General features: G+C 43.5%; 2 protein-coding genes across 3 annotated transcripts; one reads left to right on the top strand and one right to left on the bottom strand.

Moving 5' to 3' along the window:
* The first annotated feature begins 2,353 nt into the window (after positions 1–2,353).
* Positions 2,354–6,752, top strand: LOC118371037 (vesicle-associated membrane protein-associated protein A-like). Of its 2 annotated transcripts, XM_035756346.2 has the most exons (6): positions 2,361–2,561; positions 3,229–3,381; positions 3,636–3,739; positions 4,005–4,085; positions 5,431–5,607; positions 5,780–6,752. In XM_035756346.2, the coding sequence occupies exons 1-6, from the start codon at positions 2,504–2,506 to the stop codon at positions 5,939–5,941; spliced, it is 735 nt and encodes a 244-aa protein (XP_035612239.1). In that variant the 5' UTR covers positions 2,361–2,503; the 3' UTR covers positions 5,942–6,752. The 2 variants fall into 2 exon arrangements, with proteins under 2 accessions (XP_052360151.1, XP_035612239.1); XM_052504191.1 differs by lacking the exons at positions 5,431–5,607; positions 5,780–6,752 and adding an exon at positions 4,799–5,414 and having other exon boundaries at positions 2,354–2,561.
* On the bottom strand, positions 5,936–12,140 carry LOC118371028 (protein APCDD1-like). Its single transcript, XM_035756323.2, has 5 exons — positions 11,581–12,140; positions 11,058–11,253; positions 10,101–10,647; positions 8,044–8,365; positions 5,936–7,942 (listed from the first exon to the last, which is right to left on the bottom strand). Exons 1-5 carry the CDS (start codon positions 11,624–11,626, stop codon positions 7,485–7,487), a joined length of 1,569 nt encoding a protein of 522 aa, XP_035612216.1. The 5' UTR covers positions 11,627–12,140; the 3' UTR covers positions 5,936–7,484.
* Positions 12,141–14,286: the final 2,146 nt, after the last annotated feature.

The following is a 14,286-nucleotide window of genomic DNA, read 5'->3' as shown; positions in this document are numbered from 1 at the left end:
GCCATGCACGCCTCCAGCTCAATCATCAAGTTTGCGGACGACACTACAGTGGTAGGCTTGATTACCAACAACGACGAGACGGCCTACAGGGAGGAGTTGAGGGCCCTCGGAGTGTGGTGTCAGGAAAATAACCTCACACTCAACGTCAACAAAACAAAGGAGATGATCGTGGACTTCAGGAAACAGCAGAGGGAGCACCCCCCTATCCACATCGATGGGACAGTAGTGGAGAGGGTAGTAAGTTTTAATTTCCTCGGCGTACACATCACGGACAAACTGAATTGGTCCACCCACACAGACAGCGTCATGAAGAAGGTGCAGCAGTGCCTCTTCAACCTCAGGAGGCTGAAGAAATTTGTCTTGTCACCAAAAGCACTGACAAACTTCTACAGATGCACAATCAAGAGCATCCTGTTGGGCTGTATCACCGTCTGGTACGGCAACTGCTCCGCCCACAACCGTAAGGCTCTCCAGAGGGTAGTGAGGTCAGCACAACGCATCACCGGGGGCAAACTACCTGCCCTCCAGGACACCTACACCACCCGATGTCACAGGAAGGCCATAAAGATCATCAAGGACAACAACCACCCGAGCCACTGTCTGTTCACCCCGCTATCATCCAGAAGGCAAGGTCAGTACAGATGCATCAAAGCTGGGGCCGAGAGACTGAAAAACAGCTTCTATCTCAAGGCCATCAGACTGTTAAACAGCCACCACTAACATTGAGTGGCTGTTGCCAACACACTGACTCAACTCCAGCCACTTTAATAATGGGAATTGATGGAAATTGATGTAAAATATATCACTAGCCACTTTAAACAATGCTACTTAATATAATGTTTACATAACCTACATTACTCATCTCATATGTATATGTACTGTATATACTGTACTCTATATAATCTACTGCATCTTTATGTAATACATGTATCACTAGCCACTTTAAACTATGCCACTTTGTTTACATCCCCTACATTTCTCATCTCATATGTATATACTGTACTCGATACCATCTACTGCATCTTGCCTATGCCGTTCTGTACCATCACTCATTCATATCTTTATGTACATATTCGTTATCTCTTTACACTTGTGTGTATAAGGTAGTTGTGGAATTGTTAGGTTAGATTACTCGTTGGTTATTACTGCATTGTCGGAACTAGAAGCACAAGCATTTCGCTACACTCGCATTAACATCTGCTAACCATGTGTATGTGACAAATACATTTGATTTGATTTGATTTGATTTGACTGGCTTCACACTCCAGTACAGTAGGTGGAGGTGTATGTACCGGTCAGTTGGTTGCGATACGGCAATAAAACTTGAAGGAGAAGATGAAGAATTCCCACAGACGTTATAATACGCATGCCCTCCCCACCTGAGGATCTGTCTTTTCAGCCTGTGTTTGAGAGATGCACAATATACTAGTAACTTAAATCTCACAGGATTGATTGTTTTTATTTTACTCTTTCATATTCCTGCTTGTGCAAGTAGTTTTTTCCCAATAACGTTACGACCGAGGAATGTTTGTAATGACCTGTCAAGCACACCCGGTAATGTCGGAAATAGTGTCAATGGAATACATGGTCTTTCCAGTGCATCTAATAATGCTAAAGCTTCATCAGGGATTTAATGTTGTCTCAACATTTATGGCGGCTTATGGTAGAGAAATTAAGGTTCAATTATCTGGCAACATCTCTGGAGGACATTCCTGCAGTCAGCATGCCAATTGCACACTCCCTCAACTTGAGACATCTGTGGCATTGTGTTGTGTGACAAAACTGCACATGTTAGAGTGGACTTTTATTGTCCCTAGCATATGGTGCACCTGTGTAATGATCATGCTGTTTATTCAGCTTCTTGATATGCCACCCCTGTCAGGTGGATGGATTATCTTGGCAAAAGAGAAATGCTCACTAACAGGGATGTAAACAAATTTGTGCACAAAATGTGAGATAAATAAGTTGTTTGTGTGTATGGAACATTTCTGGGATCTTTTATTTCTGCTCATGAAATATGGGACCAACACGTTACATGTTGCATTTATATTTTTGTTCAGTGTGTGTGTGTGTGTGTGTGTGTGTACGTACGTACGTACATACATACATACATACATACATACATACATACATACATACATACATACATACATACATACATACAGTGTATTTGCCCCTCATGCAATTATCCAGTCTTATAAATCCCCAGTGGGATTTTGTCAAATAAAAAATTATATAACATTCTAACCTTGTTTAGCATTATCTAGTCCAAATATGGCACTATTTGTATACGTTTCAATGGGGGGATTTTATTTTGAAGGCGAACACAGGTAAGAGCATTTATTTCGCGGTGACGTGCATTTTGCCCTGCTGCGCGCTTCCTTAACAACTCAACTGTACTCGTGTTAACGTCTATTGGCTCAGACTGACTCGTTTCCCATATAGGTGATTTTACACTGACCTGGCTCCTTGGAACGGTTTCAAACAACACAATTCACACGAAATGTCTAAATTGGAGCAGGTCCTTGATCTTGAACCACCGTATGATCTCAAATTTAAAGGTAAGATAAGAATACTGTCGGTAGCTAGCTAACGTTACCACCTGTACTGCTAACGTTACAGGCTGTAGTAGACGCTTTCGGGAGTGGTAGCTATCGTTACCACTACAGCACCCTGGACCGGGAATATGTAGCTACAACAACCCCACTGACACCGCTCGTATACCGCCGCCATTTTGAGATGGAAGCGAGGATATATGGGCCTACCGAGTTACAGAGATATCACTTTAACAGTACTGTACTTTCTAATTTTCTAACCAACCTACTGGTTTTGGAAGGCGTATGCTCTCTAGATCGGTATGCAAGCTAAGCAACACATTCTGATTCGACCAGACATTCACTGATTAATTTATTTGCCAGGGTCAGTGGCAAGGCTGCAATTGCGGTTGTGAATGGGAGCAAGCTGATTGACTGACAGCTCATATGCTAGTTATCCCACACATTGACACATTGCATACCCCATTTCGCTATGCCCAGATAGTGCATGCATTGTTATAGCTACATGTGTATCTGAGCCTAGATACTCTGTTACTGTTTAGTAAAATTACCCATTGAAAACAATCTTCCATAATGTGTAGCAACTAGTCTGTTGGTTGTCAATTTTGTGCCTGTTGTGTGCCATCTTCACGTGAATCCATTGACCCTCAACACCATCTCCTCTCCCATGCAGGTCCCTTCACAGAAGTGGTGACCACAAACCTCAAGCTCAAAAATCCCTCTGACAGAAAAGTATGCTTCAAAGTGAAGACGACTGCACCTCGCCGGTACTGTGTACGGCCCAACAGCGGCATGATTGAGTCAGGAGCCACTGTCACTGTTTCTGGTAAGGCTTTGTATCTGCAGACCTTTGTCAGTGTGCTGCCAAATATGACAGAGTATCACTCAAGCAACCCTTTTTCGTCAACAACACTAAACAAGAGCAAATTATATCCTGTCACTATTTCCACTATAATTCATTGTGTGACTTTGTAAATGCAGAAGAATCAAGCATGTACATGTCAAATGCATCTACCAGTACGCGTATATGTAGGCATAGTTGTTGACCCAATTTTGACCCCATATCTTCTGCCTCCACAGTAATGCTCCAGCCCTTTGAATATGACCCCAATGAAAAAAGTAAACACAAATTCATGGTACAGACTATCTTTGCACCATCCACTGCTACAGACATGGACGCAGTGGTAAGTTTCCTGTCTACATTAGTACTAATTACATTTTGTGCTTTATTCTAGTGGCTATGTCATCAATGGAAAACCTGCTTTTGTTGATCCACAGATTTCAGTACTGTATTTAAATAGCTTTTTATGATTTCTCCAGCAGAGGGCAGCAAATAGTATATTACACAGCCCCTGAGTGTTGCATGTTTATTGTTATTCCATCAGCGGTCCCTGTGAACAATGAATCCATCTATGTTTACCTTATCTTGTACTTGTTGAATCGCCACAGTGGAAAGATGCGAAGCCAGATGATCTGATGGACTCCAAGCTGAGATGTGTGTTCGAACTGCCCTCTGAAAACGATAAAATGGTAAGTAGTGTGTACAGTAGTAGAAAATAGAACTTCTATCAGCGGCCTTCCAGGGTTCTGGTGTTATACGTCCAATGTTGTACTTTTGTCACGGCCACAGTTCAGTGTTGTCTGTCAATGCATCTTTTTCACATTCTCTCAGTCTACATGGCTTTCGCTCTCTCCTTACTGCTGCGGGGCGGCAGCGTAGCCTAGTGGTTAGAGCGTTGGACTAGTAACCGGAAGGTTGCGAGTTCAAACCCCTGAGCTGACAAGGTACAAATCTGTCGTTCTGCCCCACTTTTCCCAGGCCGTCATTGAAAATAAGAATATGTTCTTAATTAACTGACTTGCCTGGTTAAATAAAGGTAACATTAAAATTAAAAAATTACATTTGTTCCTTTCTCTGCATTTTATATAGGTACAGTCATATGATTGTTGCCCATATGCGATCTTGTGGATTTTTGTGTGGATAAACTGTAATAACAAGCATTTCTACCTCACAGCTCTCTATTGTCACATCTGAAACACTCACATCATGTAACAATTACAACTTGTTCCTAGTGGTGACAGGTCAGGTTTGTTGGTTCAACACAGTCATTTATAGCAGTGTATAATGTTTTACCCTACAACCAAAGCAGCAATTGAGAACCACTGAACACCCCAAAGTTAAAGACATGACCTCTATATATCTATGATCATGCATGCTGCATGTGCTTCCCCTCGTGCGATAGCCTAGCGGTAGTGCCAGGGAGACCCGTGGTAGCATCATGGCATTCACCACTCCTGGGCAGACCCCCAAGCTCAGCGCCAGGCACCTGGGGGACAGGGCAGCCCCCACCCCCGGAGAGTACCGCACTCCCCTGTGCAGCTGGCACCACCTGGCAGCCCGCTACGACTCCAGCGATCTCCCAGAGTTCATGTCAGCACCCAGCTCAGTGAGAGGCAGGCAGTGGAAGGTTTGTGGCAGAGCAGGAAGTGGCTGTTCAGGGGTAGATTGGGAAGTGTAGTTTACTCACTGTAGGTGGTCACCGCTCTTCTAGTGTAAATTCTGATTGTAGTAGAATAGTTGTCTGATCAGTGCTAAGTATGCTGTACAGGTATGGTTGTAGCTTTGTAACAATGTAATGTTGGATAATGGTTATAACTGTCATTTTTCCATTAGGCCCCTAATGAAAATGTATCACCTCTTCATACTAATTTCAAACAAATTGAAGTTTTCAAAAATATATTTCCAGCGATGTAACGGTTTTATGACATTTGGTCTAAGCGTGGTTTAGTTTATTTGGTTGGCATGTACAGCAATGTCGGGAGGGAAACTAGGTTCCTGGTCACTTTTGTATTTTTTCACTTTGGCTGCCTCCAGAATGATGTCGATGCAACCAAAGCTGCCCCCGTCCTCAACTCCAAAGCAGATGGCACGTCGGCGCCAAGGCCCAGCAGCGCGTCCATGGATGACTCTGAGATGAAGAAACTGATGGCTGAGTGCAAGAGGCTGCAGTATGATGTGGGCAAACTCTCAGACGAGAACAGACAACTCAAGGTATGGTCATAGGTTGTGTGATGTCTAGGGTTGGGGGGATATTAGGATAGTATTATATATTGGTGATAAAAGGTCATATATCCTCAAGGCATAGAGACTAATGTTCTTGTAAGATGATATTGGCCTGGGGCTTTGGCTGTGGTAAAGAAGGATGTGTTTATCTTCCTCTCAGGACGAGGGCCTGAGGATGAGGAAGTCCCACCGGTCAGACGACATGGTCACCGGCTCGGGCGCCATGATGAGCAAACAGCACTCTTCCAGCTCCCTCCCCTCGCTAATGGTCGTCATAGCAGCTATCTTCATCGGATTCTTCCTAGGGAAGTTCGTCTTGTAGGGGTGGGGAGGGGGTGGGCGAGAGAGAAGGAAAGCGGGCCGGCATAAGCTCTCATTTGTCTCCCAAGACCCTCAAGGTTTAAAGTGTGTGTTATCGTTGACCTGCCATTATCAGTGATAGTGTCAGCTCACTGCGTACGTACATATGTTCTGTGTACCCGAATCATAAACTGGCCTCGACTTTTACAATCTCACACGGTTAGTACACATGTGGGGAAAAGCAGAGAGGAATGAGCTTTCTCTGGGGTTTTCTTGGTGGTGGTGGTGGTGGGGGGGTTCTGTTCAGACGTTCTGTTCTTTTTTTGGGGGGTGAGGCATCAGGAGAGGGAGGTTTTCTTAACTCAAATTTTACACTTGTTAGAGCATCGATAACAGGCGAGTCGGGGTACTGGGTTCAAGACTTTGGTTGAACAATTCTAATGAGTTCTCTTTCTGTGGTTTTAATAAGAGTTGGAATGTTCACTGTCTTGTATGTTATTTTAATCATTTTAATAAAATGGGATGGGGGGGCCTTCCAAGCAAAAGACTGCTAAATGTTGCTGGATGGCCTCTTACATTGAAATGTAACTGAATTCTTAAATCCTTAATTTTTCTTGAGGAATGTGAAACAATACAGTATGCTGGGAATATAGGTGTCCCCTTCCATGGACATTTACTGTTTCCTACTGACACACAGAGAATTATTAAATTTCTTTCTAGATTTTTTCCTTACACAAGTTATATCCCTCGTGAGGCAAACGTTGACTGAAAAGATCTATGTTCTTGCGGTCCTGTCCCATGGTATTTAACATTGAAATAAAATGTTTAACATTTTTGTGGCAGTTTGTCATCTTTGTGCATCTTTTGTCTTTGAGGAAGAGTGAGGCTCGATTCCATTTGTGTTTGGTGTCCTCCATTCCTTTTAACTCAAATTGCAAACGCCATGTAATTAACATGCAAATGTCATTGGAGTGAGCTGCATGGAGCATGATGCATAGGCTGAGGTTCCACCTCATGGGGCTTGTAAAGGCAATGTTCACGGTAAGTGCTGCATATGTCGGCTCGACATTCCTTAAAAACAGGCCACTTTGATACAGAGCCAACTTTTTTGCAGCAGGTTAGGAGAATTAAGTTTAGTTTCAAATCCACAAGGTTGAATATTGACAACCATCATGACTACCTACACAGAGAAAGGAAGAAACCAGTAATATGGCAAGGAGAGAGAGTGAGAAAGGTCAATTGTATCGAAGTGGCATGTTATTAGGATGTCCCATGTCGGCTCAATCGAAATTACTTTTAAATGGCATTGTCGACAAAGCGTGATTGGATTGAATCGCGGCCATAGACAACTTGTGTTGGGCCGTGTTCTTTAGCGCACACCGTACGAAAACAAGCATTTTTAGTACAGTAGATCATCATTTCACCTGTCATAGTGTTTCATGCCTACTGAACACGACACTGAATTATAATGTAGCAACTCAACATTAATTACATACACTGTATTAAGAGTCTAAAAGTCCAATGCACAGTCAGTGCTGCTCCACAACATTCAGCCACTGCTAACCCTAGCTGAGATACAGAACGGTTATAGCTGCAATAAGCAGTACTTTGACCACATCCAGCATGCCACCTCTTTCTCCCTGTTTGCAGCAGCTACTCCCCAGCCTATGGAGCTGGTCGGCTTCCCTCCCCCAATCCGTTGGCCCCTGGCCGGCCCCTGTACACTGCACTAGGGGAGCCTGGTAGGAGGTGGCCATCTTATGGGGCTGGTTAGGGCTGGAGCCATCCGTGGGCCTCTGGCCGTTGAAGAGAAGGAGGTGGTCCGCCGAGTCTCGATCCATGCGGAAGAGTTCGTACTCTGTGTGCGGAAGCCGGATGCCCAGGGCGGCACAGCCATGGGTGGGGGTGACGTCCTGCTCCAATCCCTGGTGCCATGAGCCCTCGGCCCCGCACTCATTACCCCGGAAGATATTGAGCAGGGAGGTGGTGGCCTGGTCCATGGGAGTCACCCTCATGTGGTCCACTGTGAAGACCAAGAGGGGATAAGGGAGGTTGTTATGCACACTTTAATAATGGCATGATAAGCTGTGATCATACATATATATTTTTTGGACTAACGCCTACCTGTGAAGACAAACTCTGTCCCTCCCAGGACCCTGGTGGAAAGGACTGCGTGGCTGTAGTGACCCCGTGCGTACAGGCTGAATGTGGGGTGTCTGCACACTGGGTCAGAATAATGCCAGTAATGTCCCTCCCAAGTCCGGTTGTGGTTGTGGAAAACAAAATGGCGGGTGAGGAAGAGGACCCCAGGGCGGACCTCACACCGCTGGCTTACCCATTGGCCCTGTAGTTTGACGGATAGGTTTTCTTCGCAGGGCAGGATGGGAGGATGATGCTGGTCCGCCCTGGCCATGACTCTGCAGATAAGGCAGGTACGCTCATGGCTCTGCAATGGAGAATGTTTTTGAATGTTACATATTGTGAATCAAGAAGGAGAAATACACACACCTGCAAAAGACTGTGGATGTTGAACCGCATCCCATTTCAATGTGTTACATCCATTGTACCATCAACATTATTCAGTTGTTTTATGAAATGTGTGTTTTTAAGAACCTTGCTTACTATAATACAATAAGAGTAGCATAATGTGCTAAAAGGTGAAATAGATATGTCAAAGCAGTTTAATGAGTTAGAGCATGGTGATAAATAACATCACTGATGCAAACTGAAATGTCAACAGACAACCAATCATGATGATGAAAAACACAAACAAGGCAGTTCAAACTGGAGTCTGTTGTCTGACTCTGACCTGCCCAGCCAACCCAATAAAGGAGAAGAGTGCTGGCTTGGCAGACTGTTTTCTCATGTGTTACTTGGGAGTGTTCCTGGCGCCACTACACATCCTAAATTGATGGCAGCGATGAAAACAATCACCATGGCAAAGAAACAAAAGCTTCTCCCTGGCCTGGAAATTGCACTTGGTGATGGGGCTACTACTCCTCTCTCTCTTCTCTGGACGGGGCTCGTTGGACTTGCAGTGGGTGCCTTCTCTGCCTTGCTCGCAAGTCCTTCATCATTAAACAGAATCAGCCACAGGTGAGTTTGAAAATGACAATAGCTGGGAAGATGGAGATACAGTTGAATAGACAAATAAAACAAGATATTTTCGCATCCAAAGACTCTGTTTTGGATTATTCCAAACCTTTCAACAGTCTGGTAGACTAGAACATCAAAGATGACCATCATACACAATGACTGCCTTTATGGTTTTTGATCCCTGTTTACACTCATTGGGCTGTGCATACATTCTAGTAAAAAGCCCATCAAGCCCCTGTTATGTGGGGAGCACATTTTAGAGTGTACTCTTAGTGGTTGAGCATCAGATTAACGTTATAGCTGAGTGTACTGTATTCATTCAAGGCTGGCTGTAGCTCTACCACCTTAGCTACCATAGAATGAATGAATCACTTTCAACATAACTCGCCTCAGCTTTTAACTTTTAACTAGAGCTCATTTACATTGCCCTGACACATTATAGGCTGGGAGTTGTTTGTGTTGGTTAAAAAAAAGACATGCTGGTAGATATATGGGTAAATGCTGCGGGGAGACATAAAAGGGATGGATCCTTTTGTATGACGGAGGAGAGGGAGGAAAGGAGGGAGCTTCTGAACTGAAGGCCTAGTTCCATCTCTCTGGTCAGGATCCAGTTTTATCCCTCTGCCCTCGATACAGCCTCAGGCACACACACACAGCCACAGAGTAAGGGCAGGAATTCAGAGCACAGCATACTGCGCCACTATTTGCTATTCTCTTTGAAGAGCGGCTGTGGAAAACCAACCAACGGATGATCACTATCATCCGTGGGTCCGCTCTGCCGCTGGGTTTGCACAATTCATATTCTCTCCCATTTCGCCCAAAATCAAACACAGAAAGTTTTTGTGTACAAGAAGCTACAGACAATACTGTGATTGTTGAAAGAAAATACAAGTACACAGCACTGGAATATGATGTATCTCATACTGTACATGTGTGGCATCATTGTACTTGAAAATGAAACTACAGTATCTGCCAAAAGGGATTCTATCTCAGTGGGTCTCAGTATGTAAGTGATGACCCTGAACATAAAAATACAGTACAACAGATAGAGAATAACATACATTATACATCTCTATGACTCTGACCTTGGTGTGCTGTAGGGGCGGCTGGTAGCTGGAGGGTTTGTGGTGGGTCCTCTGGGCTCGCTCAGTGTGGACATCCCCCAGGAAAAGCTCTTCAGTGAGGTCATCAGGGACCTGAGCGCCATGATGGCGGCGCTGCTCCACACGCACCAGCTGCAGCTCATTCATAGTGAAACCCAGCCTGCGGGCACAATCCCTCCCCCGCTCCTTTTCTTCGCCCCACAGGTCATAGCTGATATGGGGCTCCCACGACTCCCCTCCAACCAGGGATGAAGCTCCGCAGCTGGGCTTGAGCCACTGGCTGAGGTTCCTGGCTACCTCAGGGCTGTGGAACACAACCTGGACGCTGTAGAGCTGGTAGTTGGCCTCGGTGCCTCCGCGGACCACCCATGAGGCCTGGCGCAGGTGCAGCTGGCCCCGGGCGAGAATGGTGTAGGTGGGAGAGGAGCAGCGGTTGTCCCTGTAGTGGAACAGGAGGACCTGGAAGGTGTGGTTGTGGTGGAAGAGATAAGATCTGGTGATGAACTCTGGCCCAGGCCTGACCTCACAGCTGACAGGGGGAATTTGAGCAAAACATGAATGATATTAGCTTAGTCAAATTATTCACTATTCCAGTATTATGCAGTGAGTCAGGTGGGTAACTAGAATCAAAACCCAACCTACCAGCCAGTTCAACACCTAGTCTTTTACCCTAAGAGGTCTAAAGCTGAACCTGGTGTTGTGCCAAGTAAGTTTACATACTATTATATATTGCAGTGAACTTAACCCAACACCTTGCAACCTCCTCAAGAAGTTTAGATCTCATGTGTCTAGTGCTGCAAGGTACAGGGTTCAAGCTCCAGTCAGGTCTACCCCCTGACTTCACTACAATATATTGACTATACATTCTTAAAACGATGTACATTTTTAATAAAGATAAATAACAAACCGTTTAATGGCGCACATTACACAGTAGTTTACCTGGTGGATACCCAGTGGCCTGCGATGTTGGGTGGCATATGCACTGAGATCTGTCCTCCATGGAGGTGCTTGAGCATGTAGTGACACTGGGACGCAACAATAACGGCATGCCGATCATGCTGCTGCCCATGTTTCCCCCCCAAGGACCTGACACTGGCTCTTATGTCAGAGGGAAGCAGAGAGCCCTCACAACCACCTGTAGGAACAGTGGATAAACTGGGATGTCATTAAAACACTTTTAAATCGTTAGAAAACTCGCAATTATGCATGTTTTAGTAGTCTATTATACATTTATGAAAACTATATTACACAAAATAACATGAAAATAGCATGCTTTCCAAAACATCTATTGCCAAATTCTAGAAAATAAAACAAGAATCCACTACTTGTCGTTTAAAATCGCATTTTCAAATCATATACGTTTACATTATAGGCTATATCGCCCAATATTGGATATAATAATACAACTATTTAGGAGACATATTAACTAGCAAATACTTCCACCTTAATGTTAAAAACTCACCATTGAAAAGAAAAGCAGTAGAGATAATCAATTTGATCAGTAACATTGTTAGTCTTGACTGAGACGACACTTTAAAAAATATTTGAATTAGGTAAGAATCACTCCAATTTCCATGATAAAGTATTGTTCATCGTTAATGAATTGTCTTCCTTCCCATTTGAGCTGTTCGTCACCAACCGTTCATTCCAGAATAATCAAATAGATCATTGAAAATTCCGTTGTCAGTCATTCTAAGAAACGTGGCTTGCTGCGCCGATACGAAATAAAACGAGTTCCTTTCAAAAATTTAGGCTACCAATTCAGCAGTTCTTCAATGTTGCTCTTAGATAAATGTTCTTCATTTTGTTATGTTTCCTCTATCCGATTTTTGTATTTTAAATGGACAGGCGCACTCCTCTCTGTCCTCTGTGTCATAGTTGAAGAACACACACACACGAGTAATATTTTCGTAGGAGGGCACTATCATGCTTTGACTCAGTGCCCCCCAACAAACGGATGAGTCAAATCCTAAAGTGAACGTGAGCAAAGTAAACTCCCGCAAGCAAAAAATAACCAGTGATATGCTTGGGCAGTTTAAACACAACTGTAGTAGTAGAACACCTAGGTCTGCACTCACAGCACTGTGCCACTGACAATTTGAGCAAAAGTTATAACATATCTTATAAGCAGCTTTTTCATTTTTTCACTTTCATTTTTCACTTGCTGCTTTGGTATCACATTTCAGACCAGTGGTATAAATGATTGTTCATATTAAATACGACACATTCAAATAAATAACTGGTCAAGACATTGCCACACCATACATGAATGCACTGTACAGTAATACAGCAGACACATAATTCTACGTTCTACATTTTACATCAGGCTATTGCAATACAAATGCAATAACCAATGCACTCACTATTTGTATTGAAATCTCCTGGGTTATGAATAATTTGGGGGAATATAAATATGCCTTGCAGTTGAGTAGTGAGAGGGATATTTGTCAGTGTGTGGTCAAAAATACCTCTCACTCCAATCTCTCCTCATCTGTATTTCCTCAGTGACCTGATGGGTTTTCAGCTACATAAATCATTTATCAGTTTGGTTGAGTAAAAACATACAAGAAGCCTACAGTATGAAATCCTGCTCCTGAGGTAAACAGTAAAGTCGATGATCCACCCAAGCTTTTTATCCTAACATTGTGAAGTCCAATAGTAAGATTCTGCAAATGAATTCCTCTCTCTTTCTTTGTTTCTGTCATTTGCCCTCTCCTCCATTATAATGTTATTGCAGTTAGAGAATCAATGCATGCACTGAGATAAAATAGATTTGGATTCATTGTATCCACACACATTTATAATGTATCAATGTAAATAATACATAGTGGGTTCTAAATAATTCTATTTACAATATCACTACCAATCATTATGGCCAATCTGGTCTCAAAGCATTTCGTATTATTCTGTACGCAAATCAGAGACACACCATTTAGTATGATTTGTTACGTTTTGTAAGGTATGTCTTAATTTGTGGATGCATATCACACATTTTGTATGATATGTTACAAATTCTAACTAGCTGGCTAATGTTAGCTCGGCTTGGGGTTAGGGGTTAGGGTTAAGGTTAAGTTTGGGAGTTAGGTTAAAGGGTTACGGTTAGGGTTAGCTAAAATGGTTAAGGTTAGGGTTATGGGAAGGGTTAGCTAAAAGCATTAGGGTTAGCTAACATGTTAAGTACTTGCAATGTAGCTAAAATGCTAAAGTATTCCATGATGAGATATGAACTCGCATCCTTTGGGTTGCTAGATGTTCGCCGTATACGCCCACCCATCCATGCTGACCAAACACGCTCTCATTTTTGCCTTAGGTAACCATCTGTCTTATATAACCATACCAAACGTAACAGACCATACTAATTTGAGTGTCACCGGATTTACATTGTCTATGAGACCAGGCTTTATAATGTGATATTCATGTTCTAAAAGGTACTGCCTGGTCATTCCGATGTCTGCATTGGCCATACAAGCATTTATTGTGATGCGGCCTTCACAGACGTCAGAGCAAACATGCCTTCTGCCAGAGCTGTTGTGAAGGAAGTTGTCAAGGAAGTGAGTCTGTGCTTATACAGGACCTCCCACTCTCACCTACCTTCAACCAATCATGTCAATGCAGAGCTAAATGGAGCCCTCCGCATTGTTTCAAAATTTGAGAGGAACACTGCAATGTGGTACGGAGATCAATTTGGCCTCTGCGTGCCTCCTGAGGCTCCGCAATTGCGTCACACCATCCATATTGCGCCTCTGGCCACATTTTCGGATCAAGCATAAATTGAATTTAAGTCGCAGAAGGTCTCACCTAAGTGTGCGTGTGTGTAGTGGGAAGAGACTGCTCCTTGTGCTCACTGGGCGCCTGCCAGCCTGCTAGCACAGCCTAGCACTGGCTCGCCCAAACCCTTAAGGGAACCTAAGCATATTTAACAAGACCAAAATATACTTACTATGGGCATTTGTGTTGCTAAATGAAAACATGCTTGCGTTGGACGCCACTTTGATGCTCAATGGGGTAACACGAGAAAGTAGAAAAATAACCTTTCATGTCCATGACTGGGAATGTATTGAATGAGCACTGACTATTGGCATTGATGAAGGCATTGAAAGGTTCTGATATCAAAACTCAGTTTGTGGTGTAATTGAGGCGTTAAAAATGTTTCCTCAATGGACAAAGA

Source organism: Oncorhynchus keta, chromosome 4 (assembly GCF_023373465.1).
Source record: "Oncorhynchus keta strain PuntledgeMale-10-30-2019 chromosome 4, Oket_V2, whole genome shotgun sequence".
Taxonomy (NCBI): Eukaryota; Metazoa; Chordata; class Actinopteri; order Salmoniformes; family Salmonidae; genus Oncorhynchus; species Oncorhynchus keta.
Note: the sequence above shows the minus strand (reverse complement) of the source record. Positions and strands in the feature narration are given on the sequence as shown.